The 16,986-nt window shown below is 42.1% G+C and overlaps 1 protein-coding gene across 1 annotated transcript; it reads left to right on the top strand.

Annotated features, from left to right (window-relative positions):
* The first annotated feature begins 240 nt into the window (after positions 1-240).
* prelp (proline/arginine-rich end leucine-rich repeat protein) lies at positions 241-8,925 on the top strand. The gene is made up of 3 exons (XM_064305529.1): positions 241-395; positions 6,549-7,498; positions 7,924-8,925. Exons 2-3 carry the CDS (start codon positions 6,553-6,555, stop codon positions 8,088-8,090), a joined length of 1,113 nt encoding a protein of 370 aa, XP_064161599.1. The 5' UTR covers positions 241-395; positions 6,549-6,552; the 3' UTR covers positions 8,091-8,925.
* Positions 8,926-16,986: the final 8,061 nt, after the last annotated feature.

The following is a 16,986-nucleotide window of genomic DNA, read 5'->3' as shown; positions in this document are numbered from 1 at the left end:
CACACACAAGTATGTGAGGATGGGAGAGATGTGGGATGGATTAGGGTTAGAGTTAAATCCTTTTCTTTGGGAGGGGGATAAAGGCAGTATTGTTGACTGTTAGAAGAATTTGTGAGGAAAATGATCCAATAAGCAAGCCGCTCCACTAAAGAGGAGAGACAGCAAGATCGAGGGAGAGAGAGAGAGTGAGAGGAAGAGAGAGAAAGGGGGAGAGAGAGCAAGGGAGAAAGAGGGTGGAGAGAGGGTAAGGGGAGGAAAAGAAGTGAGAGAGAAAATTTAAGGAGAAAGAGAGAGAGAGGAGAGGTGGGAGGGAGGGGGAGGAAAACAAGTGACAGAGAAAACCTAAGGGAGAGAGAACGTTTGTGACTTCATTAAAGGGCAGGTACCAGCTGCAGGTAAGAATCACAGCAGAACTTTAACTTCTTTACTCTGTGAGCTGTTCTCTGGGTTACTGAGGAAACACAGCAGAACTTTAGCTTCTTTACTCTGTGAGCTGTTCTCTGGGTTACTGAGGAAACACAGCGGAACTTTAGCTTCTTTACTCTGTGAGCTGTTCTCTGGTTTACTGAGGAAACACCGTAGAACTTTAGCTTATTTACTCTGTGAGCTGTTCTCTGGGTTACTAAGGAAACACAGCAGAACTTTACGTTCTTTACTCTGTGAGCTGTTCTCTGGGTTACTGAGGAAACACAGCATAACTTTAGCTTATTTACTCTGTGAGCTGTTCTCTGGGTTACTGAGGAAACACAGCAGAACTTTAACTTCTTTACTCTGTGAGCTGTTCTCTGGGTTACTGAGGAAACACAGCAGAACTTTACGTTCTTTACTCTGTGAGCTGATCTCTGGGTTACTGAGGAAACACAGCATAACTTTAGCTTATTTACTCTGTGAGCTGTTCTCTGGGTTACTGAGGAAACACAGCAGAACTTTAACTTCTTTACTCTGTGAGCTGTTCTCTGGGTTACTGAGGAAACACAGCAGAACTTTAGCTTCTTTACTCTGTGAGCTGTTCTCTGGGTTACTGAGGAAACACAGCAGAACTTTAGCTTTTTTACTCTGTGAGCTGTTCTCTGGGTTACTAAGGAAACACAGCAGAACTTTAGGTTCTTTACTCTGTGAGCTGTTATCTGGGTTACTAAGGAAACACAGGAGAACTTTAGCTTCTTTACTCTGTGAGCTGTTCTCTGGGTTACTGAGGAAACACAGCAGAACTTTAGCTTCTTTACTCTGTGAGCTGTTCTCTGGGTTACTGAGGAAACACATTAGAACTTTAGCTTCTTTACTCTGTGAGCTGTTCTCTGGGTTACTGAGGAAACACAGCAGAACTTTAGCTTCTTTACTCTGTGAGCTGTTCTCTGGGTTACTGAGGGCTGAATTCAGAGCATTTCTATAGAAACCTGCTTCTCTCACTCCGTTCCTCTGGCAGTTATTTGTATTTGGTTTTGCAAAAGTGCTTTTCCTGTTTTAAAGAATAACATAGACAAAGCTGTAGATTGTTTTTTTTTCAGGGCCAGGTGAATGACATTATTTCTTTTCCATGATCAAGCTTTCGCACTGTTCTGTTTAACTACAACCTTGTTACATAAGGCAAAACCATGTTTAAAAAGTCCTGACTTACAAAAGCAGTGGCATACTTTGCATCCAGACTACCCTTACCAGTGTCCCATGGATCCTGTTCAAGTGGAATTTCAGTTAAAAAAAGTTAAAGGAATGTGCAGTTTCTGATTGTGGGAAAACTCAACTTTCATACTTTTCATACCTTTCCCCGGTTCAGCTCCGCAGCTCATGTGGCTTCTCTGGTTTATCTCAGCTACTGAATCAGGTCACCTGAACTGACTTCATCCAAACTATCTAAAGGCTGTAACATTTTACTGTAATGCTCAGTAGAAATGGTACAAATATGGCAAAAACTGTAATGTTCAGATAATTACACATCACAACATTAAATTACCAAAAATCCCCCCAGAGTTTGTGTTATATAAAAACGGACACTGGCAAGAACACAAACATAAAAGTGGCCCTGTATCAGCACTGTCCAGAAAAGCAAGATTCAACGATCAGGGCAAAGTGGGGCAAAGCAGATCCCTAGCTCAGGCCATGGTGAAGGCATCTGTCATAATCATCATCATCATCAGTGTGAGTGTGAAGTGGGGCGAAGCAGAGCCCAAGCCCAGGCCATGGTGAGCGCATCTGTCATCATCATCATCAGTGCGAGAGGAAGAAAAAGGATTTGCGGACACAATAAAAAAGTGACCCTCCATTAAAGACATTGGGAGAAACAGAGCAGGGAACAGCCAGCAGTGCAGTGTATGATGGGTAGGGGACTGGGCTTGTAACTCAAAGGTTTGCAGCTTCGATTTCCAAGTAGAACACTGTTGTTGTTGTTGTAGCCGCGAGGAAGGTCCATAACCTGGCTTGATTCAGTCAAAATGGGTACTATGTTTAAAAAATACTAAAGTTGTGTAATTTGCTCTGGATAGGATTGCCTGCTAAATGCAATGTAATGTAGTACAGTAACCTAATTTATTGATTGCAGATTTGAGCGGTGGGGTTCGAGCTTGAACACAGATGCATTTGCAGAGAGTTGGCCATTCCAAATTAGGGTGGGAATCGGATAAGCTCAGCCCAACGTCGGATGCCAAATTTATTTAAAAAATAAAAAATAGGAAGCAAGCTTTGCAAAGTTTGTCTCATGACTCATAAAGTATCTTCCAAAGTGATCTCGAAGGAAGGGTCAGTTCTTTCCCATGATAATGATGTGAGGATAAAATGGTCAGCATTGTTGGGCTGAATCGCCTGTTCCCGTCATTATGCTATGCTATGCTATGCTATGCTATGCTATGCTATGTTATGATGTGGCCTACAGCTAACACAACACTCAGCCACTTAGGAATGAGTCCCATCTATAAATTCAATAATTTCTGCCATTATCTGTGGAGATGAGTTTCTAAACCCAAGACCAGCACATTCTAAAAAAAGACACAACTATTTATTCACTTATTGCAGCAGGGGAACAGAATACGCAAACATCAGCAAAATGCCTTCTTCTGAATGGCTCACATACTGACGGCATTTTGCCGATATATTGCGTATTCTGTTTCCCTGCTGCTGTAAGTGAAGAAACAGTCGCCCATTTGTTGTGTGAACCATTTCTTTTGGATTACTGTAATTATTGGTTTAACATGCCACTCTTATTAAGCAGTTGAGTGTGATGGTATCAGTTTTCTATTGATTATACGCACATAGTTAATGGATTCCAAAAAAATGTAATTATTCTATTATATAAAAATAACATTTGATGTTTAAGTAGGGTTTCAAACATAGCCGACTGTTACCTTCTCTAAGCTCAAACTTTTACACATCTGACGCAATGCTCCAGTCACACAACACGAGGGCCCACAGGCCAAGAAATGGCAGAAGTGTCACCCAAACATGTTAGCGCTACGGCCGCTAGCTTTAAAACTACAGAGCAAAGGAGACAGAAGCAGTTGACATTATGGCCTTTAGCAGACGCTCTCATCCACAGTGACTAGCACAGCCTATATTGTGTGTTACATTGCGACATATAGTGTGCATTACATAGCAGTACAATACACACCCCTATACATGTAATGCACACTTCCTGTATTTTTAGCAATGGAGTTCAGTGAGAATTCTGTCATTAATTATTTGATTATCTCAATAATTTATTGAATCTGACATTTTAAAAAGTATAGAACTGGGACATGCTCTGTGATCCTATACATGAGTGAACCAGAGTTAGTTCATACACTTTTGAAAACTGAGGCACAAAACAAAAACCAGAACCTGCCCCCCAGAACTGGAGTTATGCTCCCCTGCTCTTGATAAAGTACATTGCGTTAGATATTGTCTGGTTAGATAGTATTTAATTTGGTGTGCACGTATTCTACATACAATGTCTAACGCAATGTGCTCTGACTATTTAGACAGTATCTAATTTGGTGTATGTACACTCTAAATACATCATCTAATGTACTGTATATGCACTGCTTACATTAAACAAAACGGCTCCTTTCCCAGATCATCAGCTTAGTAATCACAGAGCCCGACCTTCTTATCGCTATGACGATTGAGCTGTCACTCGGCCAGCAAGGCAGGGCCAAACATCTGTATATCATCTCTCTCCAGCTGACCACAATTCAGGCTTTGTGTAAAACCCAGCAGGCCCCTGAACGCGCTCCTTCTGTTCCCATGACAATGCTCATTAACACATGCATGTGTGGGGGTGCAGGGCCCCCAGCAGGTTACAGCACTAGACCCTCAGAATTCCATTCCATGAGGAACAATAAAGTGCCAAAATGAAATATGTGCTTGCCATTAATCAATTTGGCGCTAACATTTCAATCAACTCATGAACTCCATATCTTCGAGTATTTAAAATATTTAACAATTGACAGTACACTATTATAATCATTTGGAGCCAATGGCTTTTGAGTGAATTGAAATTTTCATCTGAATTGACTTTGGCATTGAAATTAACACTGATCTGTTTATGTTCAACTCCTTTTGCAACCAAAGGGTGTCAACTGAGAGAGCCTTTATAAAAATATTCATATAACTGGGTCATGGTGCATCACCTGAAAACCAAACAGCTTTTGGCTTCATGCATTTAAATAAAAAAAGTAATAACTACAGACGTAGGCGCATTGGGCCTCATTCACAAAACGTGTACGATCACAATTTAAGAGAGGTTTTGTGAATGAGGCCCATTGTCTCTGAATCAGGAAGCACTAGCAGACCCAGTGGGGGGTCAGCTCTCAAACCATCAGCATTAAAACGTCTTCTTCATGACTGGGAACAGATGTGCGATTGTGAGATTGAAAATATAGTTTGCTCTGCGGTTGTATTTATGCACATCCTGTAAATGACAGTCCTGTAAACCAAGAGAAAGCTCTAATGCTTTCAGCTGCTCACACTGTACCTCAGTCACATGATTAGTCTCCATGTGATTAAAGCTTTCAGGCCCTCACACTGTACCCCGGTCACATGATTAATCTCCATGTGATCATGTGATCCAGGTGCTGGCTGCTCTTTGCACTGCATGGGGAACAGGTTGCTGTTCCACTTGTTTTGACCTTTGATTACTAACATCTAAGTTAAGCTCTGCAAATGGTTCTTTGTCAATACCTCTTCAGGGAAAAAGGTTCTGGTCACATGACTGGAAATCCTCTCATTCTTGGTCCACACTGATCAGAACTCAATGGTCATTCCTAAAACTCTATCCGAATTCCCAAAACTCTATCCGCATCCCCAAAACTATATGCATTCCCAAAATACTATCTGCATTCCCAAAACACTATCCACACTCCCAAAACACTATCCCATTCCCAAAACTCTATCCACATTCCCACAACTATCTGCATTCCCAAAATACTATCCCCATTCCCAAAACTATCTGCATTCCCAAAACACTATCCCCATTCCCAAAACTATTTGCATTCCCAAAACACTATCCCCATTCCCAAACTCTCATTGTTGCTATTACTCAAACCAAATGTTTTCCTTTCCTTGCTTCCTTCCATTGGCCGTTTTCCCTGCTAGTCTAAGCTGGGCTCACTGGACCTCCTGGCACAATGGTGGCTTTATCCAGAACACCGCTGAGTCAGAGCTGCGGCATGCACTCAGTCCTGCAGCAAACCAATGCACACAGTCCTGCAGCAAACCAATGCACTCAGTCCTGCAGCAAACCAATGCACTCAGTCCTGCAGCAAACCAATGCACTCAGTCCTGCAGCAAACCAATGCACTCAGTCCTGTAGCAAACCAATGCACTCAGTCCTGTAGCAAACTCTATCCGCATCCCCAAAACTATATGCATTCCCAAAATACTATCTGCATTCCCAAAACACTATCCACACTCCCAAAACACTATCCCATTCCCAAAACTCTATCCACATTCCCACAACTATCTGCATTCCCAAAATACTATCCCCATTCCCAAAACTATCTGCATTCCCAAAACACTATCCCCATTCCCAAAACTATTTGCATTCCCAAAACACTATCCCCATTCCCAAACTCTCATTGTTGCTATTACTCAAACCAAATGTTTTCCTTTCCTTGCTTCCTTCCATTGGCCGTTTTCCCTGCTAGTCTAAGCTGGGCTCACTGGACCTCCTGGCACAATGGTGGCTTTATCCAGAACACCGCTGAGTCAGAGCTGCGGCATGCACTCAGTCCTGCAGCAAACCAATGCACACAGTCCTGCAGCAAACCAATGCACTCAGTCCTGCAGCAAACCAATGCACTCAGTCCTGCAGCAAACCAATGCACTCAGTCCTGCAGCAAACCAATGCACTCAGTCCTGTAGCAAACCAATGCACTCAGTCCTGTAGCAAACAAATGCACTCAGTCCTGTAGCAAACCAATGCACTCAGTCCTGCAGCAAATTTAGGTTATATATTTAAAAAATATTGGGAAATATGGGTTTAGATAAAGAATAAGTTTGTTTTATCTTCCTAAAGACCTCTACTAAAAACTTGCATTGCATTTTCTCTCTCTCTCTCTCTCTCTTTCTCTCTCTTTCAGGAACATGAAGGCTGGTTTTGGATACTCCCCTCTGCTGGTGCTCCTGTTGCTGGGGGCTGTCTGTGGCCAGAGGCCGAGGCCCAGACCAGGCCGCCCCCCCAGCACCAGAAAGCCCCCCGTCCCGCAGCCTGAACCGAAGGAGCCCACAGACTTCCCTCCGCCCATCCTGGGACCACCGTCAGTCTTCCCTGACTGTCCCAGGGAGTGCTTCTGCCCGCCCTCCTTCCCTGAAGCCCTTTACTGTGAGAACCGCAACCTGCGCAAGGTCCCCACCATCCCAGCTCGCACCCAGTACCTCTACATACAGAACAACTACATTGACGAGATGACGGCCGAGCCATTCCAGAACGCCACCGAGCTCCGATGGGTCAACCTGGACAACAACCGCATTCGCAAGGTGGATCGGCAGGTGTTTGAGAAGATTCCTAATCTCCTCTTCCTCTACCTGGGGAGGAACAACCTGAAGGAGGTGCCCAGTGACCTGCCCAACAGCCTGGAGCAGCTGAGACTAAGCCGAAACCAGATCTCCAAGATCCCAGCAAGCTCCTTCTCCAAGATGGAACACCTGGCATTGCTGGACCTGCACCACAACAAGCTCGGAGACGGCGCCCTGAGCAAAAACATCTTCAAGGACCTGAAGAACCTGGTCCAGCTCAACCTGGCCCACAACAGCCTGAGAAAAATGCCCAGCAACGCTCCTCCGAACATTTTCCAGCTTTTCCTGGACCGGAACAACATTGAGGACATTCCAAAAGATTACTTCCAAAAGTTCCCCAACCTGGCCTTTGTCAGGCTGAATTATAATCAACTGACTGACAAGGGGATACCCAAGAAGGTTTTCAATGTGTCCAGCCTCCTAGACCTGCACCTGGCCCATAATAAACTGAACAATGTGCCAACCTTTAACCACAAACTGGAGCACTTGTACCTCAACAACAACAACATTGATAGTAAGTGTGTGAGATTCTGACTTCAACCCATAGATTAAGAAAACAAAAGTAGAATTTACAAATGCACCCCCTTCCACGCACACACAGTGATGTATCAGAAACTGTTCATGCCAGACACATTTAACAATGTATTTTCTTTCCCAATAATTCACAATCAAAACCTTAATATATAATCATATTGGTCACATCGCCACATATTCTCTTGTTCTTAATCTAAAAATGACTCTAAGAATTAACTTGGAAAGGCCCAGTTACTTAGTGTAGTAAAGATACAATATACACATCTGCCTTTATGCAGTTTTAATGGGTACTGGGTGTATGTAATATTTGGGTATGTTTAATATTAAGACATGTGCATGCAGCTGCCAGGGTACTCTTAATCACCCATAATGCATTGTGAGGAACACCCTGTGCTCTCCTAACAGGCATCAACGGCACCGAGCTGTGCCCGTTCCCAGTGATGTCAACCCTCCTGAACGAGGAAGACCTGCCCAGGCTGAGCTATTTAAGGCTGGACGGAAACCACCTGAGTCCTCCAATCCCAATGGACGTCATCATGTGCTTCAGACGCCTCAAATCCATCGTCATCTAGAGCTTCTCTGGCCATGAGCTCTTACCCAAACCCTCTCCCCCCCTTCCCTCCCCACCCACGCATCCGCTCACCTTACCCAAAACCCCCCTCACCCCTTCCCCCCCACCTGGCTGGGATGAACTGATCATGTCTCAGACTGTCAAACGCGTGATCCCTCCCAAATGAATGGGAAATATCCTCTTTTTGTACAGCTGGACTTTACACTCTCAAGCTAGTGAGACCGCACCCATGACACCAAAGAGGAAACCTAATGTGAAGTTGTGACTGTGGGCCTTGTAGAGTTGCTTCACCATGTCCTCCATGCATGGATATAACTGCAATAACATATTACTTCCTCAGTAAGTCGTGTTTCTAGTAACATACACATAATAATTATTAAAAAGAACGAGTTAAGCCTAAAAATAAAGGTACATTAACTGACCTACTACATGCTTACAGCGTAGTTACGTCACAGTGTGGTTTGAAAATACAAGCAATGCAGTTCAATCAGGAGGGGGTAAAAGAAAGCAGTGCTTCTAAGAGCAAGTCTAATATATTCACTCAGAGGGGCAAAGCAGAACACACGTGACTACCATGTAGTTCAACAGCCCTCAATGTACCCGTGATTTTAAGGTACTGTGTGTAAAAAGTTCATTTTATCTTTATTCGGTATGAATCATATCTGTAAAAATGAAACCTGTTCTGCATCACAATATCACCTGCATCCACAGGCCAGGTGAGTGTGTAACTCCCATGGCCTGGCTTGTTCTGATGTACCTGTCAAAACCACATTTTCATTTATCTTCAAAAGGGAATGTGCATTATCCTGACAAACAAATAAAATAGCTAAAATGTATCATTGCTTTGGTGGGTTTGAAAAGAAAGGCAGAGCACACCCATCCTAAACATCACACAGGTACTGAGGGTGAGAAGGGGCCAATGAGGAGAAAGCCCTTTCCTCCTGGATCTGGACTCACCACTACACACTCTGTCACTCATGAGCTCTTTGACTCCAACTAAACACAAACTGAAAGCACTTTCTACCTCCCAGTCTGTGGTATGTAAAGATTTAAGTTTGTAGGTCCCAGTCAGTGCTTTGTAAAGACTGAAGTTTGTAGGTCCCAGTCTGTGCTTTGTAAAGATTGAAGTTTTTTAGGTCCCAATCAGTGCTTTGTAAAGATTTAACAGTCTGTGGGTCCCAGTCTGTGCTTTGAAAAGATCAAAGTTTGTAGGTCTCGGGCTGTGCTCTGAAGGTCCCAGTGATGTAACTAAGGAGGAATGTTCATCCTTTCACCTAAGTAAGCCAGTTCTGTTTCTTCCTCAGAGGTAAGGAAATGATTGGTTTCTCTTTTCAGAAACAAGGGGGAACTGGATTTAAACCAATCACGAATCAGAGCTGAAATGAAATGCGTGGCGAGGACCAGATAATGTGGCCTTCACTAGTACGACCCTCACTTTAGATCAGTCCACAGCTTCACTCCTGAGCCTTCACTAGTACGACCCTCACTTTAGATCAGTCCACAGCTTCACTCCTGAGCCTTCACTAGTACGACCCTCATTTTAGATTAGTCCACAGCTTCATCCTGAGCCTTCACTAGTACGACCCTCATTTTAGATTAGTCCAAAGCTTCACTCCTGAGCCTTCACTAGTACGACCCTCATTTTAGATTAGTCCACAGCTTCATCCTGAGCCTTCACTAGTACGACCCTCATTTTAGATTAGTCCAAAGCTTCACTCCTGAGCCTTCACTAGTACGACCCTCATTTTAGATCAGTCCACAGCTTCATCCTGAGCCTTCACTAGTACGACCCTCATTTTAGATTAGTCCACCAGCTTCCCTCCCGAGCGTTCACTAGTACGACCCATTTTAGATTAGTCCAACGCTTCCTCCTGAGCCTTCACAGTACGACACTCATTTAATTAGTCCACAGTTCATCTGAGCCTTCACTGACGACCTCATTTTAGGTTGTCCCAGCTTCACTCCTGAGCCTTCACTATCACCCTCTTTTAGATTAGTCCCACGCTTCATCCTGAGCCTTCACTAGTACGCCTCTCATTTAGCATAGTCCAAAGCTCACTCCTGAGCCTTCACTAGTCACACCCTATTTTAGATTAGTCCACAGCTTCGAGCCTCTCACTAGTACGACCCTCACTTTAGATTAGTCCACAGCTTCACTCCTGAGCCTTCACTAGTACGACCCTCATTTTAGATTAGTCCACAGCTTCACTCCTGAGCTCCAGCTACAGTCCTTTTACTCAGGCTAGCTCCCAGACTCACAATTAGCCTTACTGTGCGTGTTAAACACATCAGAGGCAGAACATTATACAACACTTTTAACACACCATATTTCAGAAATCTGAACCGGATTCCTCCTGTTCCAGAGCTGTCAGCAGAGTACAGAATGTTCACCAAAAAAAGCCAGCAGTGGTGCTGGCTGATTTAGAAAAACCGTTGGCAGTCTCTGGGATACATTTGTGCAAAAATGCTGTTTTTGTGCTCTCTCTCTCTCTCTCTCTCTCTCCCTCTCTTCCTCTCTCACTCCCTCCCTCCCCCTCCCCTCTCTGTCCCGCTCTCTTTCTCTGCTGCATGCACACACACACACTTAATGAAGCTTTCTCTGCTGCATACACACACACACACTTAATGAAGTATTAATTGTAGAATCATATCACATGTTCTGAGGGCCCTATTTTCACCCAAACACAGCAATGATGGAGCAGGCACAGGTGAGATGGCGCAATCCTAGACTCACCTGTAAACACAGATGGTACAGTCCTGACTTCAAACAATGACTTTTGGAACCTAATGCATACGTTATCACCACTGTTTCATTAGCATTGCTAGCCTATGTAGGAACAAACGTGGGACGATGTGCAAGCAACTTCCAGATGATAAACTGAGTCCGAAACCTGCCTCAAATAAAATCAATTCTGCAATTCTGAGTACCCTCTCATCCACCCGTTATCTGGCCCAGAATCAGCGCGTGCTGGCAGAAACAGCGCTGACCGCACACAGGGTAGTGCTCCATGTTTCTCTGCCATCTTAACTCTACCAAAACCCGCACAGGTGGCGCTTCCTGAAGCAGGCCGCTGGACAAACCAGCTGAGCGCACTGGAATTCAGCATCGCAGCCGAGCCATAAACACCGAGGAGCTGGAGAGACCAGTCTGTTAAACACTGAGGAGCTGGAGAGACCAGCCTGCTAAACACTGAGGAGCTGGAGAGACCAGTCTGCTAAACACTGAGGAGCTGGAGAGACCAGTCTGTTAAACACTGAGGAGCTGGAGAGACCAGTCTGTTAAACACTGATGAGCTGGAGAGACCAGTCTGTTAAACACTGAGGAGCTGGAGAGACCAGTCTGCTAAACACTGAGGAGCTAGAGAGACCAGTCTGCTAAACACTGAGGAGCTGGAGAGACCAGTCTGCTAAACACCGAGGAGCTGGAGAGACCAGTCTGTTAAACACTGAGGAGCTGGAGAGACCAGTCTGTTAAACACCGAGGAGCTGGAGAGACCAGTCTGTTAAACACTGAGGAGCTGGAGAGACCAGTCTGTTAAACACTGAGGAGCTGGAGAGACCAGTCTGCTAAACACCGAGGAGCTGGAGAGACCAGTCTGTTAAACACCGAGGAGCTGGAGAGACCAGTCTGTTAAACACTGAGGAGCTGGAGAGACCAGTCTGTAAACACGAGGAGCTGGAGAGACCAGTCTGTTAAACACTGAGGAGCTGGAGAGACCAGTCTGTTAAACACTGAGGAGCTGGAGAGACCAGTCTGCTAAACACCGAGGAGCTGGAGAGACCAGTCTGTTAAACACCGAGGAGCTGGAGAGACCAGTCTGTTAAACACTGAGGAGCTGGAGAGACCAGTCTGTTAAACACCGAGGAGCTGGAGAGACCAGTCTGTTAAACACTGAGGAGCTGGAGAGACCAGTCTGTTAAACACTGAGGAGCTGGAGAGACCAGTCTGCTAAACACAGAGGAGCTGGAGAGACCAGTCTGTTCACATGTCTCACTATGACTGGAGGGCAACATCGCCACTGTTAGTACCCTGCCTCCCAAGGCCACTGTAATGCTGTGCTTTTGTATTTGTAAACATAAACCACCTTCAACAGTAAGGCGATTATTATTTTCACAACCGTAATGTTATCACAGCACACAGAAGGTATAGTATTTAATCATTAATCTATTCTCTACATCAGTATTCACTGGCTTTTCAAAGGCAGCACATTCACAACACACACCTAGTCATCCGCCCTCAGGTCAATTTGAGGGTAATTACATGTATAGTGCTCGTGCTAAAAATACAACTCTTCTGTATTTGCAATATGTGGGCGGATACCTGTAGCAACAGGTCAAAATGATGGATTTTCCACCTGCCGAAAAAGTAAACAAAAACATGCAAGCCTTCAGACATATTACCTGACAGCATACTCAAGAGGGAAAGACTGGCTCAGAGTAAACAATGTCTTGCCAGAAATGCTTTTTAAAGGCCATACCATTTATTTTTAAACACAAACATGCTAATCATTATTGCTACAATGGAATTTACTCGTCAACACTAGTAGCGGAAGTATGTCACGTCACATCAGGAAAGGAATTTGTACAGTTTAGTCACAAATAGTGCACAATCTGCTGAACACATAAATGTGATTTGTGATAAATATGAAAGTTTGTTTTATGACACAGCACACATGAAACCCCTTCCAGATGGCAGCTTGTATTCAGATGGAATGCGACAGCAGGATTAAGATATTGGCTTTTGTATCGATTTCTGGAAGGTAGCCGACTGGTAGTGATGAAATATAATATCTGAACATAAACAAAAGCCAAAATACTGACATACACAAATCACACACAGTACACATCTGGAAAAAAAAACAATTCTGACCAATCTTTGTCCCAAAATATTGACATTGGAATAATGAAGTCAGAACAAGTGGCGTCATCACCCCCCCCCCCCCCCCCAAATAACTACACCCACATCTTTGTGGCTGAGGTTGGGCTGTTTCTCATTGTACCTACGCCCCCTAGTGTTCACTGTGTGTACATAAGAACTGAAACATAAAATTTCTATTCTGATTAACTTTCATATGTCGGGACATTGCCAGTGCTGCCCCATGGCCAATTTGGGCCAACATTTCAACAACAGATTTTTCCCTAATAAAAATAACTTGAACCTGAAATGTTTTCAATGTAGATATTTTAGTAGTTACTGTAGGTACAATGTTTGGGTCAATTAGCTCAATTTCCACTTGTAATTCTACTCCAATCATGAACTTAACAGCTTTATTTAAACAGGGTAGGACAATGAGAACCAAGTTCACTTTTACATGTTCACCCTGTGAACAAAGCATAGGAGTAAATGACATAGGATATCAAAAATAATGAAATAGGTATAAAACACAAAAAATATATAACTAAGTGCATTGTATATGATATATTTTATATAATATACAATGTAATTATAAAATAAAAAACAACATAAAAATAAAACTATAAAATTACAAGGCAATAAATTAACCCAATACTCCATTAAATGTCACTTCTGGCAAGTGCAAGACACTATTAATGCTTTCAGAGAACAATCTGTTAGTCAAGCCTCTGTGTTATTTTTAAATGCCTGCCTCTGATGGTCGAGTAGCCATCACACCAAAGCCAATGAATAGATCACCGTTTCTAGTAGGCATGGGCAAGTAAGAATTCCCCCATTTAACTGTATACCTTACAAAACCAAATTTCCCTCACATGCACGTTTACAAGTATTTATCAAATGCAATTAATAATAGTACATGACTTCAGCAAGAAAATTAACTGTTTTATAAAAATTTTATAAATCTGTCTTTTGAAATGTCTGCTACTGTATTTTGTACTTATTTTGGGTGTTTCTTTTATGTCTGGTGAAGCCATGGGCAAATTTCCACTGTGTGGTCAAAAAAGTTTCCAATTCATATATTTCTGCAGTCAACCTACTGTAGAATTCACAAAAATGCACTTTAAATGCAATTTTAACATAATTTGTTACTATGTATTAATTTATCATTTACAATATTTTAATAATTTATAATTTATTAGTGTGTACTACATAATAGTGAGGCTGGTGCTCTACGCACAGTACATGTACTGCATATAGAGAATATAAATTTGCTTATTTTTAACTAAAATAAATTAATTAACTGACTATTTAAAAATTAGACCCAAACCTTCATATGAATACTGACTACTGACAGCCAACTAGAGTGACACTAAACATTGTACAGGTGGAAAAACAGCTAAATGTTTCTGGCTTGTTTCTCATATTTTGTCAGGGAGTTTATGTATATGTGTGTGTGTATGTAAACACACATGTACACACAAACATGAAAAATACACGTATTGTACAATATCCTCTCTTGTGCAGTGTATCACATGTGAAAGCTCATTATGTCACCATGATCATGTTCCTACATTGAAGGTAAATGTTCATTTTAATAACATTAATGAAGCCCCATTATTTAACCACGATCATGTTCCTGGATTTTTTTGTTAATTTTAATAACATCAAACAAACGGCTTCCTGGCCGAGGGGGTTAAAATCATGTTTTGAAAATGTACAATTTTACCATAAATGAAATGTTAAACTCTTCTTCCCTTTTGAATTAGATTATACCAAACAATATAAGGATGAAAATGGTTGAGGTTGGCCCTGCCACATGAACACTCAGAGAGCTTTAATTCCTCCAGTGAGCCTTTAACATCGTCTCGCTCAATGATTGCTCAGCCAGTGACCCAGGCTACAATCGTCTGAAGTCTTACCCTCCATAACCTCTATGATTCTGTCTTCCAGTAATTACTCTTTTAACATGCTGAGCAGCACGGACTGCCCGGCTGTGCTGCTCATGGTTTGCAACTATTCTGTGTGAATTCCAAAATATAAATAGAAATACAGAAATATATAATGATGCTTTCGGTTTCTTGCCTAATTGCAAAATCCATGGTGGTGACGCGGCAGGAGCAGTGAGGAATGCAGAGAGACGTGTTTCGGGCTGATATGATTACATCAGCACCTGTGCAGCATATGCCAGGAAAACATAAACGTCACTTTTAATTAACTACCTACCCGCCAAAGCATTTCCTTTAGGTGGAAACTTTGATTTTGGTTTGGCATGCCAATTTACTTCCCATATCCTTGTGTGATATTACTCAACTGTAAACAAAGCTGAATTAATGAATGACACACAAGGAAGTTCCTGGCTGATGAAAGGAAACGGTAATGAGTGGGAGGAGCAGAGTTTTCGAGGAACAGTCGAGGCTAAATTGAGTACAGGAAACAGTTGCACCGAATAAATGAATGAATGAATGAATGAATGAATGAAAGCTCTTGTGATTTAACACATTCGAAAATCAATGCCAAATTGAAATAATATATGTTCAATGTTTATGACACTCAGAAACACTTTCCATATAAGGCTGCATCCCAAAATACAGACAAATAGCATCAAACATGTCGGCTAAAACTTTCATAAAAATATGCATTTTAAAAAAGGCGATTGAATGGTGTGGCCTCATTTTAACTTTATTCAGACAGAGGAAAGCAGGTGTTTACAGATAACAATGGGATCACAGCTCAGCAAATATATCTTGATTGTGGAAGATAGTGATCTAGCCAGATTTTTATTATTTTGTTTTTACATATTATTAAATATTAAATATTCCATCTTACATTAGCAGTAGAAATTGCTAACAATAAATGTTTCACATTTTGATGGTAAAATATCAGTGCCGTAGAAGCCAACAATGGCCAAGCCAATGATTACCTAATCCATCTGTGCCCCTATCCAGGGATCCCCAAATTCAGCGATGCCCTAATCCGGTCATACCCTAATCCAGCAATGCCCAAATCCAATTATGTCCTCATCCAGCAATGCCCTAATCCAGCAATGCCCAAATCCAGCAATGCCCTAATCCAGTAATGCCCAAATCCAGTAATGCCCAAATCCAGTGATGAACTAATCCAGTAATGCCCAAATCCAGCAATGCCCTAATCCAGTAATGCCCAAATCCAGTAATGCCCTAATCTGGTCATACCCTAATCCAGCAATGCCCTAATCCAGCAATGCCCAAATCCAATTATGTCCTCATCCAGCAATGCCCTAATCCAGTAATGCCCAAATCCAGCAATGCCCTAATCCAGCAATGCCCAAATCCAATTATGTCCTAATCCAGCAATGCCCTAATCCAGTAATGCCCAAATCCAGCAATGCCCTAATTCAGTAATGCCCTAATCCAGTAATGCCCAAATCCAGTAATGCCCTAATCCAGTAATGCCCCAATCCAGCGATGCCCTAATCCAACAATGCCAAAATTGAGCCAGTATAGATGCAGGTACACTTGTACTCCCCAGTTGCATTTCCACCATTTTTAAAAATCTTAAAGTTATCATTTAACACACACACACATATATTATTATTATTATTATTAATAATAATATTATTATTAATAATAATAATAATAATAATAATAATAATAACAATAATAATAATAATAATAATAAGAATAATAATAATAATAACTGTCTGACTGGAACTACACATGATATTTTTCAGGCACATCGTTTAGTTGGATGTCCGACCTAGAGCCCCATGTTTTTCTCAAAATTAAGAGCAAAATGCATTGTGGAGTTATTGAGACTGGCCTATAATTTCTAAAGGCATGAATTACATTTGATAATGCAAGTGACATTGAACTGAAGAGATCGTCATATTGACTTATTTCTTACCACAAGCAACTACACTAAACTACAATAACACAACAAAATGAAACTGAGTTTAACTAGGCTAACTGATAATGCTTATTTCATGTTACACAATGTATAAATTACAAGATGAATTTAAAATGAATGAAACTACCCTCATTTTAAATTTGACAGAAATGCTCAA

Source organism: Anguilla rostrata, chromosome 13, assembly GCF_018555375.3.
Source record: "Anguilla rostrata isolate EN2019 chromosome 13, ASM1855537v3, whole genome shotgun sequence".
NCBI lineage: Eukaryota > Metazoa > Chordata > Actinopteri > Anguilliformes > Anguillidae > Anguilla > Anguilla rostrata.
The sequence above is the reverse complement of the archived record's forward strand: the minus strand, read 5'-3'. Positions and strand labels throughout refer to the sequence as shown.